Genomic DNA, 13,833 nt, shown 5'->3' with positions numbered 1-13,833 from the left:
ATTTTGAAAAATAGACTGTTATCCCAGTGTTCTCTGAATGTGGGATACTATTTTGCTTTAACTACATCTTCTTGCAATAAAGTGTGATTGAGGAATCACAATGGGAAACAACGAGTTTCATTCTAATGTACATCTTCATTGGTTTGGTGACCCCAAGCTTTATACTCAATGCTGATGGTAACTTTGCTACCCTGGGCAAAGAACATCAAATGTGGAAATGAATTAAGCAAACTGGAAACCTCAGTTTTATTTGACTCTTGAATACATTTAAATCAAGGTAGCAGCAGGGATGTTACTAAAGACCCAGAAGAATAAGAGCTTTTGTTTAAATGTTATTGATATCTGATCGTCTCAAATGATTAAGTAACCAAGTGGACAACAGGCAAGGATGGGATCAGTTTAGGCTTGGCCTCAGCTATGTGGTTATCCTCCTCTTCCAGTATGATTCAACTGACACAGATATTCTGATTAAAAGCCAGTGGTTCCATGTAATTACCATTTAACTGGGCAGAGGTTCAGAACTCCTAAACCTTCGCTCACCTAATTAACAGTCTAGGGACAAAAGTATTCTGCTGCTGGATCCGTCACTGAATCAGGTGCAGGAGCAGAAAATTTTTAGGCTGGGAAATCCGCATCCTAAACCTGCACTAGTTTAATCTGGCATTATAGCGGGTCCTTGATTTCAGTTTTGGGGGTGGGGGGAAGTAGTGTGTGCTGGACACAAGCACGAGTACAGTGTATCTATCTATTTATTTATTTAATTGAGCCTAGTTAAATGTATTTACTTGTTTAGATATTTTCTGGTGATTTTTCTTATGTTAATAATACTTGAAATAGCTTTTGAAGTCCCACTTCTGTGCTGTGTTTCACCATTCAGCCATGAGTCCAGAGGAAGACCACATCACAGGACAAGTTGCAGGTAGCAGTGGGCCTCGAGGGTAGGTGACTGGTGAGCTCTAGCAGCTTGGTAATGGAAGATCCAAGTCACTGAAAAATTAGTTGTTGTTACTGTTACCCTTCCACCTTCCTCTCTCCCTCCTTTCTCTAACCAGTAGTTAAGTTTCTGGGATGTAGGCCACTTCACCAACAATCTGATGGCTAGTTTCAATGTAGACACAGAGGAACCAAAAACAATATAACTTACACAAATTTACGCTTGTAGTAAAATAAATGCAATCCAGATGAAGACTTTGGTAATTAATGAAACACCAGTTCAACACGTAACAGAAACATAATAAGTCTTTTATAATGAAAACAAAGTTGTGAAGACCCTTCTTACAAGTTGCCTCTGAGACCCTTCTTACAAGTTGCCTCTGGTCCAAACTTAATAACTTATGGATAAAACAACAAAAATAGTGCAACAGAAAAGTTATACAAGTAAGATTACATTACAGAAGTACGTCAAGAGATTGAGTAAGCAGCAATTGGTAAACTGAATTCAGTGCAGGGAGAACCAACATAAATAAAGTTATATTCAATTAAGTCAAAGCAGAATTTTTTTTCTAAATGGTAGGGAGCAATGGAGAAACAAAAAGATCTGGGTGGCCACATAAACAAATCATAAAGCTGATTGGCAGCTAAAAATCAGTAATGGTACATGATTTTCCTCCCCACAAGGCTGAATTTCAAAAATAAAAAAGTTGTCCTTCCTTTGAACAAAGCCTTGTTCAAACCCTATCTGGAGTATCACATTTAACTCATTCTGAGCACAGTGCTTCAGGAAGAATAAATTTCCCTCTTAGTAGGTACAATGCAGATTACTCAGTCTTGAAGAGTTAAAATACGAGGGCAGATATGGCTTGTATCCCCTTATGTTTAGATGGTTGAGGAGTAATCTAACTGTGCTGCTTAAAAACAAAGGGATTCATTAGATTCCCTCCGATGAAGGAATCTAGAACAAAGTAGCAAGATCTTACAATTAGAACTTGGCCATTCAATTAACTTAGCCAGTATTTTTCAATACACAAAGGGTAATGGTAACCTGCAATCTGCAACAAATGTTTGTGGATGCTGGGTTAATAATTATGTTCTTTAAAAATTGATTATTTATTAGAATGGAGGGGAAAAATGCATAACCCAGAGCAGACTTTAGTATGGTGCTGATGCATTTCAAAGGGAAACATAAATAACCTCACAAATAGGAAGAGACTACGATCTTTAATAATAAATAGTGGAACGGATACGTAACTGCTAAGCAACAACACATTTCAGACTTTGGAAGTGTAGGTAAAGAATCCGTCTATGATGTGGTGAATGATTTGAAGACAAATGCTGGTATAAATGAGTACATATCCAACTTTTCTGAGGTCTTGTTAAAATCTAGCTAACTGACACCCTCAAGTATTATAATAATGGCCACTTAGATAAGATATCAGGCAAATCACTTATACCTATGAAACATATTTTAATATAGAAACAATGGCTTCAACAGTAAGCAAGAGAAATCACCAAGAAGACATTCCCCAAAAAATTCCCAATATAAAAATTACTGGAATAAGCAGTTACTTTAATGGCATTAATGCCAAGAGCCTGGCCCATGATTTGAATAAATTACTTGATGCATACCAAATAATTACAGGACAGATTAATATTTCAACACTTGTCCAAAACCCTTCTTGATTTATAAATCAAGATTCTACAGCCCCAAATGCACAAAAGCAATATCTTTGGAGGATTTCATCACAGAATTTATTAAAAAGTTAATTTCTAATTTTCTCACATCATTGCAGAGGCAAATGCTGATTGAATCACTTATCATGCAGCCTGCTCAAAATGATCAGACCATTTGGCAATCATTTTCCAAACTACAGGGCATTTTACCACACAGTTTATTGCAAATATCATTTTCTCTTCGAATATCATTAAGCATCCCGAGTGAGTATTTTCTGTGAAAACTAAAGCACTCAGAAATAACATTTTTAGAAATAATGCTTTGCCTTGCATCGGCACTGTACCAAAGTCAGCTCTGAGTAACATTTTTTTTCCCCACTACATTATAGCATTGCTGCCAGACTTCTGTCCTCTATAGATTTTTCACAAAGTACCATTTGGCAATGTATTTAATTTTTCAAACACTCTCTTTCCCAAAAAAGATTAAAGAATGTAAGACAATTAGTTTCAAATGAGACTGATGGAACACAGTATTTGGCTATTTACAGCTTACACTTTCTCTCCCATTCCAAATATCTGTATATTGATTTAAATATTCATGCTAATTCAGAACAATGATAAAATAATAATTAGAGTAATTTAGATTCACTGTTTGGCAGGAGCTCAAAATGGTTGCAAAGGGAAGTCTCCTACACAATACTTTGGTGTTTGAATCCATATGAAAAATACAGAAATCAGCCTGTGGAGAAGACCACCACTAAAGCAATTTTTTGGAAGGTGTCCAAACTAAAAAGAAAGAAAAATCATCTTGGAATCAAAGTGAAACATTTCAGGGAGGGAAATGGAAACTTTTCCCATTTTGAGAATTATTGCAGATTCAATAATTAATTATCCTGAATTTTAATATGCAGTAAAAAATCTCTTCCTTTGGACCAACATACCTCAAACTGCACCTCACAGTAAACATTTAAAATAGCAGGATTAAGCCATTTGGTTCTTGTGACCTACTCCACCATTCATTATGATCACTGAACACAAAATTGTGAGGATCATAGAGTAAGAAACTTTCTCTGAATCAAGAGATGTCTAAAGCTAGTGAGCACAAGGTTAAGGATTTAAGATAAGGGGCCAGAGGTTTAAGGTGGATCTGAAGAATTTTTCCACCCAGAGGGTGGTTGGAATCTAGAACGCAGACCCTAAGGGGTTGGCAGATGCAAAGATGCTCACAACATTAAGAAGTATCTAGACAAGCACTTGAATTGCCAAGGCATAGAAGGCTATTGACGAAGTGCTGATAAATGGGATTAATATAGATGTCTGCTTCTGACATGGTGGGCCAAAGGGCCTGTTTCAGTGCTGTATGACTCTATGACAACTGTGGCTGATTATCTTCAGTATCCTACTCCTGCCTTCCCTCCCATATTCCCTGATCCCTTTAGCACTAAATGTATCTACCTCCTTCTCAAATACATTTGATAACCAGACCTCCACTGTCTTCTGTGGTATAGAATTCCACAGATTCACCACCGTCTGGGTGAAGAGATTTCTTTTGATTTCAATTCTTATTGGCATACCCAGTCTCCCAAGGCGTACCCTGACATTTTAAGCCTTCAATAAAATTGCTTATTTGTGAATGAATTTTGAACAATTCCAGACATTTATAACGACTTGGAACAGAACCATCACTGCTTGTAAACCACAAGGGAAAGATACAGGCGGCATTTCAGAGCATCACTCTGAATTAGCTTCAGCTCCACATTTCAATACTGAAAAGTTCAGGCTTGAGATCTGAATTTGTAGCTAACTTAAATACAATATCCATATATTTAACATGCTGCCTTTTTTTGTATTTGGTTTTATATCCCCCTGGTGTTAAATTTTCAGCCATTTTTTCCCTTGTGGGGTGCAAGAAAACTGGAAGAGAAAACAGGAATTAATTAAACATAAAAGCTTAAACTAATTCAAAAGCAAAATACTACCAATGTTGGAAATCCAAAAACAAAAATAAAAAGTAACTGTAAATGCTAAGAATACTCAAATTCAGGCAATGCCTGTGAAGAGAAAAATTGAGTTAACGGTTCAAGTTAATGAGGTTTTCAGAACCAATGATAAAAGGCCATCTGACTGAAATATTAACTCTGTTTATCGCCCTAGAGATACCACCCGATCTGCTGAGTATGCTGAAACTGACATACTGGCTAAAGCAACAACACATTCTCTAGTCCCGCCCCCAATCCCATTTACATCCATTTTTTTTGTCTGCATTAAATGTCAGGTTTTATTTCCCCACAAGTGCATTAACTCTTTAAAGTTTGCCCTTCCTCCCCCACCTACCCCATAAACATTTGTTCCAAAATACAAATCATAGGTATGATATATCACATTTCTTTTGTGTTCAACACTTCTATCCCTCCACTCAGGCTTGAATACAGCTAAACTTAAAGAAGTTCTTATGACATATCTTGCACTTAATATATACTCAACTTTAGGTTTAAAAGGTTTGGTTTTCTCTTCCCAGAAAAAAAAGTTGCGCAAATTATTAGAATTCTCACACCTTACTATGAAATCCTTGCATTATTCATTACTTTTTATTACTTCATAGATCATTTTAATTGTGGCCCAAACATCAGATCACACTAATTTTCCAGATTCTCTTCTAACATTGCCTACTCAAAATATTAATAGTGTTTTTCCTCCACCCATTTAAAAAAAATCGGTCCTTCATAGTTGAGAATCTAATATGTTCCAGAACTTAATTATGTACAACAGATCTTGCAAAGCCTATACCTACTGCACTGTGTAAGAAACAGGAGTAGAAATAGGCTGTACAGTCCTTTGAGATTGCTCCACCATTTATCAAGACCAGGTTGAACTTTTGTTTCAGCACCATTTCCCAGCATTATCTCCATCTCCTTTGATTCCCAGAAGTCTATTGATCTCTGCTTTGAATGAACACAACAACCAAGCTTCCACAGCCTTCAGGAGAAGAGAATTCCAAAGATTCACCACCCTCTGAGTGAAGACATTTCTCAATCCCAATCTGCCTACCCCTTATTCTGAAACAGTGCCAGCTGATCCTACACTCCTCAGCCAAAGGAAAAATCCTTCCTACATGTAGCTTGCAAGGCTTTGAAAGAATTTTATGTATCAATGAGATCTCTCATTCTCCTGAACTCTAAAAAATGCATTCCCATGAAGCTGACAAATCAATTTCCAAATACAGCAAGCTACAAAGGATATAGTGTGTGAAACAATTCAAATGCTCATTCAAGATTTCTGCTACAATTATACACCCCACACTGCAATATCAATACTTGCCAAGGATACATTGCAGGAAAAACAAATTTGCATTTGCAGTTTTCATTATAAATACTTATGGTGAAATTACCAACAGAAGCACAAGAATAAAGACAGAATGGCTGCTTTTCAGATGGAGAACTGATATTTATGCATCCATAACCAATGCTATTATCCTATACTTTCTTCTCTCATGTCACCTCAAGAGCCATGAGCTCCTGATATACAATATCACAAGAGATCAATGAATCTATTTTGTATTGAACCAACACAGAGTACTACAGCATAGAAACAGGCCCTTTGGCCCATCTAGTCCATGCCAACCTGATCTTCTATCTTATCCCATCCACCTGCACCCAGACCATATCCCTCCAAACCCCTCCATCCACCTATCCAAACCTCTCTTAAATGCTGCAATTGAACCCACATCCACCACTTCCGCTGGTAGCTCATTCCACACTCGCACTACCCTCTGAGTGAAGAAGTTTCCTCTCAGATTCCCCTTAAATATTTCATCTTTCACCCTAAGCCTATGTCCCCTAGTTCGAGTCTCACCCAACCTTAGGGGAAAAAGCCTCCATGCATTCACCCTGTTTCTACCCCTCATAATTTTGTATATCTTTATGAGATCTCTCCTCATTCTCCTGCATTCCAGGGAATAAAGTCCTAATCTATTCAACCTTTCCCTATAATTCAGGTCTTCAAGTCCCGGCGACATCCTTGCAAATTTTTTCTGCATTCTTATTGATATCTTTCCTGCAGGTAGGTGACCAGAACTGCACACAATCTAAATTCGGCCTCACCAATATCTTGTCCAACTTCAACGTAACATCCCAACTCCTTTACTCAATGCCCTGATTTACGCAGGCCATATCTAATCATCATTCATGAAATTTCAAGTCCACATCCCAACACTCAATGGTTTCAAAGAAAAATGCAGTCTGTACATAAAAATATACTGAATATTTTTGGATAATCATTGCTCAAAACAAAAATTATTTTGTTTCTGGAACACTGCACACAAAGATTTAACTTGAAAATGTCTATGGAAAATATCTTGGATTTGTGCTCTTAATTTTCCTATTTGAGCACATCAACAAGACACAGTGTACCTCCGTGTTAAGGAGGGGTTGTGCTCATAGAAGATGATCGGTATCGTGATTTTCCATTACTCTATTTTTTCCCTATTGAATCCCATGTTATAAGTGGAGATGTGTTCCTACGGTAAGCGGTCTATAGGCAAGGGAATTCTGATTGTATTAGAGGCAGAGGAGAAAGGGTTGTTCTTTTACTTAACTAGAACTGTTTACTAAAGTATGGTTGTACAAGCATCCATAGAAGATATTGCCTTGTCAGTTTCCAAAGCAAATCCTTTAAATGGCTTCCTGCTGTGAACCAGTAATCTACAATCTTGTCTCTGCTAAACTAGTTCAGTTCTCTGTATAAGATATCTTTATTAGTCACATGTACATCGAAACACACAGTGAAATACATCTTTTGCGTAGAATGTTCTGGGGGCAGCCCGCAAGTGTCGCCATGCTTCTGGTGCCAACACAGCATGCCCACAACTTCCTAACCCGTACGTCTTTGGAATGTGGGAGGAAACCAGAACACCCAGAGGAAACCCACTCAGACACAGGGAGAAGGTACAAACTCCTTACAGACAGTGGCCAGAATTGAACCCAGGTCGCTGGTGCTGTAATAGCATTATGCTAACCGCTACACTATTTAGTTTTTTGTCCACGTAATAAATGCCGTAAGACCAATTTTTTTCCTGTATCTCAGATTATTTTTTGGTAATTTGTGAATTCCATAAGGATGCATTTCCATTAACTCAAGTGCCGTAATGTGGGGGTACACAGTATACTGAAACAACAGCTCCTTAGTTTTCTCATATTTGTTTAAGAACATTTTTGGACCTAAAAAGATTTACCTTAATTTTTTTGTTCAGCTTACAGCAGTATCTATACAACATGGCTATGTTCAGAGGTCCAAAATCTGCATAGAAACTAGAAAACAAACATCAACATGGAAAAAATTAGGGTAGGTACAGACCAGATAGTTAACTGATATGTTTATTTCAAAAATAAACTTTATTCATGATAAAAAAATGTACAAGAAGGAAGAAACAGTGCAAAACACTTTTACATTCATGGTCCTTACATTTAGTGTAAATTTAACTGATAAATCCCTGATCACGATGTCTAGCATCATGACTAAATACTTCCCTGCATCCTAACAATGAAAAGGGCAAGGTGGGCCCCATCACTTTGAAAACGTTATGACCATTAAGGTTAATCAGATGCATGAATAAACATTCAGCTTTCATTCAAAAAAAAGAATCCACAGTTCATTTTATTACTGAAACGGAAATCTTCAACATACTTTTGTTATTTAAAAACATTTCCGTTTTGTGTTTAAACTTTAATAAAACATGGACTCCTCAGTCATCAAGAATTGATCTGACAGACCTAGAAGGAAGTTGGAGTAACTAAATACGTTCGGAAAACGTTTTCAAAAGTTTACCGGAAATTTAAAATGTGAAATGTCGAAAATGAACTCACTTTTCATACACAAGTTCATCATCAACGCTAAAATAGTGCGTGTTCGCGGTGTTTTTGGGTTTATGTCGCAGAATAGCAAAATACAGACGATCTGAAACACAAACAATCGGAAGATTATAAATAAAATTGCCCACGATGGTTTGGGGACAGATAGTGGTCTCACAATTGCAAGTACATGTTGTTCCCCAAGTATTGAGTTCACAATCGTTTAGACGCATTGCGATAGGCTGCTGCCAAACTCTCAGCCATTTAAAATTTAAAACCGCCACACCTTAAATGTTTCATCGAGTTTACGGAGCAGGAAGCTAAAAGTCAATCCGACACATTTAAAACTATATCAAACTACACAATAATTCCCTACCTTTTATAAACTCTGCCGCATTAAGAAGCTCCTCTCCATCCGCCATTCCCCAACTTCGAGAAAAACGAAACAAAACTCAGAAAAAAGTTTTCTGCTCGCTTCTGGCTGCAGAACCACACTTAAGTGCAAACACCGACAGACAAGCTCAAAAAAGGAAAACGTTGATAACACACAGGGGACTCGTCCAAGGTCAACATTGATGGCATTTCATTCCGTAGGATAAAAATGCAACATACACTGTTGCAGTACGAAAGAGAAAAAAATAAGGAAAAGTCGGACAATTGTTTAAAATCGTCCCATCACCGCTAAAGTCCAGAAGTCAAACTGTTTTACACCCCTGCCTGTCAATCAGAGCTGAGCCCGCCCCTGTTTGCAAGGGTGGGGGAGGTGGCATCTGATTGACACTTGATTGCAACTCTGGGACATTGGCGAGGAGCAGTATACGAACTCGCCTATTGGAACAGAGCCCTGATGGTTGCCAAAGGAAACCATATTTCGTCACCAGTCTGGTCTGCCTTCGTTCCATTGCGGAAATTCACGTCAGCGGAATTGCTGCACCGAAAGCCAAGGCAAGTTTCTCGTCTGCAAAGAGAACACTAGCGTAACGTGAAGAATTTAATTTGTTTTATTTTAAATGGTGGTTGTGAGATGCAGCATCAGAACTAATGATTAAAGTGTTGACCTTGTCGACATTTAACAACAGGTGGCTGTAGAGAACAGACTGAAGGATTGTCTTTCAAAGGGAGAAGATGTGTAAAGTGGAACCACTGCCCTTTTTTCGAGATTTCTTAAAGACCCGAGATTGAATACGCAGAGCATAAATTCAAAATTTACAAAGTATAAAAACATAAAAGTTGTTATAAGCCTTATGGCCTCTTGAGCTTGCTCTAATTCTGTATTATCAAGGCCGATCCTCTACTTTCCTCTTTCTGGCTATTCTCGTTGAGTCCCTCAGTGTCCACAAATCTATTGTTCAGTCTTGAGAATATTCAATTACTTTCTTTTGGGATATAGGTTACACAAGCTTCTAGATAGGGAATGATCACCTGTGCTCACTCCTATATAGCAGATTATATTGCTTAGTTCCAGACCTCGTAGAATTTGATAATCTATCAACATTCAAAACGCCAATGAGTACATGCCAATCCTTGCTCATCTTTCCTTATGATGCAACCTCCATTCTCCAGGCACCAGTGAATTTAGGCTGCACTGCTTCCAAAACAAGAATGTCGTTTACTAAGGAAACCAAAACAATGCCTGGCGTTTGAAGTGTAGTCGAGCTGAAGTCCTGTATAGGTATAGCAAAATATCCTTTCTCTTATACCCCAACCCCTTACAATAAAGGCCAAAATACAATTAGGGTTCTTAATTACTTGATATACTTTTGTTAATTTTCTGTTTTGCATATTGGCACTCCCACATCCCTCAATAGATCCACATTTATTAGTTTTCCTGTTTGCAGTTCATGTCCAGTAGCTTCCATGCATTTTTTTTTTGGAAATTTTGCAATCCAGGCACAAGAGACCCAATTAGCTTTAACAATTGCGTTTCAGATTGGGCGTGGTACACAAAAATGTTGCACGATGAAAAATAATCTTAGTTCAAGGTGTTGGAAGTATGTGACAAAACAATAATTTGAAATGAATAGGACATGTATAATACAGTGAAGAACAAAGGGTATGCGAATGTTAACAGTACGTCAGCTACTGCTGCCTTGAGATTTTTTTGTCACGCTCTTTTGTGAGGTCTTATGAATGTAAAGGGCACAGAATAATTGTCTTTGACTTGTGTGTTATTTAAGTTTAAGATTAATTTATCAAGGAATTTTGAAAAAAGGTAGTGTTCTCAAATCACAGCACTAGCAAAAGAAAAAAATTCAAGTTAGTGATAGGATCACCATGGGATAAACTGATAGGTTAGAATAGCCAAAAATATTAAATAATTGTTTTGTTGTCCAACACAAGTCCAATTTGTGAAACACTATTATAAAAGTATAAATAAAAATTTAGAAAAAGTAAAATGCCAGAGGATTTGCTGGATTCCTATATTTAAAATGAATTGAACCAGTCTGGGGAACTGCAGACCAATCAGCTTAACATTGGCAATAGGAAAGATAATGGAATCATTACTCAGAGGTTAATAGAAAGAAACATTGTAACTGAAATTATATTAGATACTTAGCACAAATTTAAAAAGGGGTCATGTTTAGCCAAGATTTTTTTTGATCCTTTGGAGCATAAACAGAAAGGGTAGATAAAGGCAAAGCAAGAGAAATAACATATTTATAATTTTAAAAAGTCGTCAATAATATACCATGTCGTAGACACAAAGCCAGAACAGGCATAGTTAGGATACAAGTAATGAAATGGATAGCAAGTTGATGCAAAACTCTAAATAGGTTCGTGGAGTTGAAGATACTATGTCTGATAAAAGATGTATTCCCTTAAGATTGCTGTTGGAACAACTAGTATAAAAAAATTTGGACTTGGGGATCAGAATTTCAAAATTTTCAGACAATATCAACTTGTAGAATTTGTGGGAAGGGGTATTGGAGTATAATTAACACAGAGGAAGATTGCAGCAAATTACAAGACCCCATTGATAAACTTGGATGGATAGTGGGTGCTAATAGGAAGTAATCCTCAATTTAGGCAGTGTTACATATTACATTTTAGTATTAAGAATAAGGAAGCCACATTACCCCTTTTAAAAATAAGTATCTAAATGGGTAGAGGAGCAACAAATGAGGTGCTGGATGCAAAATCACTAAAAAGTGCAGCATTTTAAGGCCATTTTAAAAGGCATAGAATTGAAAAGTAACAAAGTGCAGAACCTTAACTTGGCAACTTAGACTACTATGAACGGTCTTTGTCGCTATACTGTTTAAGGATATTGCAATACTAGAGAGGGTGCAGAAGACATTTAACAGCATTGATAAATTCAGCTAGCTCTTTTCTATTCAGCACTTGGTGATCTGATAGTTGGATCAGGTAGATATAGAAGTGCTACCACTTGTGGTGTGTCCAAATATATGAGGCCACAAATACATTATTAATGATGGATCTAATAGGACATTTTGGAGAAACCTCTTTACATAGCAAGAAATCTGAAATAAAACCAGAAAGTGTTGGAAATATTCAGAAAATGATTTTGGCTGTACAGTTAGAGCTTTATCGTAACAGAAGTGTAACAAATCAGATTTGTGGTAAATAAAATTATAAGGACAGTAGGAGAGATTATTTGCAGCTGACCAATGCTTCAGTGTCTGCCCTGAAAAATGTTGTCATTCTGAGGGCATTAATTGCCAATTGAATGAAATAATTAAAAACATACGGCACAGCTATGGAGGTTTAATTCACACTTCCACAGAAAAAATAAAAAGCCAAGCAGCTAAATGTATTTTGAACATTTATACTGTGATTAATGGAATCTTTATATTTAGGCTGTAATACCAATTTAATGATGAGTATGATAAACTCATTAAAATTTTCAATATTTGCATGTGTTATCATATACGTATATATAAATTGTCAGCCCTATTTAAATCCCTTCTGGGCTTAATCCATTGTCATTTTATTAATTTGCCTCAGCCCTGTAAAGTCCCTTCCACCCCAAAACTTGCTTGTTCCTTTTATGTACGTCTGTATCAAAGAACACAATTTTTCAGGCCCTTAAATACTGACTGTTATTCTGAATATTAAAGTGTTAGTGGGTGGCACAGTGGCAGTAGAGCTGCTGCTGCACAGTTCCAGTGACCTGGGTTCGATCTTGGCCTCCGGTGCTGTCTCTGGAGTTTGCATGTGCTTCCTGTGACAGCATGGGTTTCTAAAACATACTCTGATTTTTCTCCCACATTCCAAAATGTACAGGCCGGTAGGCAAATTGCCCCTGGTGTGTTGATTGAATGGTAGAATCTGGTGGTTTTGATGGGAATGCGGGGAGAATAAAATGGCTTGGAGTAGGTTTAGTGTAAAAATGAGTGCTTGATGGTTCACACAGACTCGAGGGCTGTAGGGGCTGTTTCCAAGCTGTATGTCTCTATGACTCCATTAAATTGTAACATTAGTGTTGAACTATTTGACTTTTCAATAAAATAATTTTTCCTATGCATTATTGTCTTCTTCCTACTTGCTCCTCTATTTAAAATTTACAAATTCCTTTTCATTATTCTACAATGTTGTATCAAATCTATTATTAATAGCCTTCTGGAATAACACAAACAATTGTCCCATGATACCTGTAAAAACTTGCTGAAGAACAAAATGTACATAATACATTCATTTATTGGTAATGTACATATGCAGATGAGGAGCATCATCTTCCATAGAAAATTAGTTTGCTGTCATGTATAATTTTTCTCTTTGTTCAAAAAAATATAATGACCAATGATTTAAAATTCAGATATATACCTTCTGGTAACAGCTTTGGCTGTTTGTCAATGGTTAAAGGTTGCAAGTTGAAGTCTTGTGCCAGAGACATAGGCTTCAAGTCCAGGCTGAGACTAGAGTACTTTACTGTGCTACCCTGCCTGAGATGCTATTTTATAAATGAGGTATTAAACTTAGACTCTTTCTACCTGAAGTGAATGTTAAATGACTCTATTTTGAGGAAGAGTAGGGGAGTTTTTCTGTTGTTCTGGTCAAAAACTCTCTCTCAATAAGCATCACAAGAATTGAATATTTGATGAATCTCACATTGCTGTTTGTGGGATCCAGCTGGGTAGAAAATTACAATCAGGTTGCCACTGCAAAACTTTATTGACTGTGGACTGCTTTGTACATGTTGATGTTTTGAAAATTGCTTAAAAAAAAAATTTGAATTTATTTCAGCAATCCAAAGCCTCATTAACAATTTTGTGAATATTGGAAGTGGGTCATGCTATTGAAGCCATCTGTTCAACTCAACCATTTCCACTGATAGGGCAGGATGGCAGAATTTCAGATCTTCAAAAGTCTAAAGTTAAAATGCTTTCTAACACTAACTGAGCAGAATTTTTCATAT

General features: G+C 36.9%; 1 protein-coding gene across 3 annotated transcripts in view; it reads right to left on the bottom strand.

Annotated features, from left to right (window-relative positions):
* The window catches only part of LOC127572607 (dual specificity protein phosphatase CDC14C-like), an 83,985-nt gene that overhangs the window by 56,688 nt on the left and 13,464 nt on the right, over positions 1-13,833 (bottom strand). For 2 of the 3 annotated variants that reach the window (XR_007956645.1, XM_052020050.1), the window contains exons 2-4: positions 8,833-8,885; positions 8,472-8,562; positions 7,841-7,916 (exon numbers count right to left, since the gene is read on the bottom strand). Coding sequence is in view for 2 of the 3 variants with exons in the window: in XM_052020050.1 (XP_051876010.1) it covers positions 7,841-7,916; positions 8,472-8,562; positions 8,833-8,885 (220 nt within the window). In the remaining variant the exon portion in view is untranslated. The remainder of the gene's footprint in view (positions 1-7,840; positions 7,917-8,471; positions 8,563-8,832; positions 8,886-13,833) is intronic. The other variant, XM_052020051.1, reaches the window with a different exon arrangement.

The sequence above is a fragment of the Pristis pectinata genome, chromosome 7, assembly GCF_009764475.1.
Source record: "Pristis pectinata isolate sPriPec2 chromosome 7, sPriPec2.1.pri, whole genome shotgun sequence".
NCBI classification, from domain to species: Eukaryota; Metazoa; Chordata; class Chondrichthyes; order Rhinopristiformes; family Pristidae; genus Pristis; species Pristis pectinata.
This window is presented reverse-complemented; position numbering and strand designations above follow the sequence as displayed.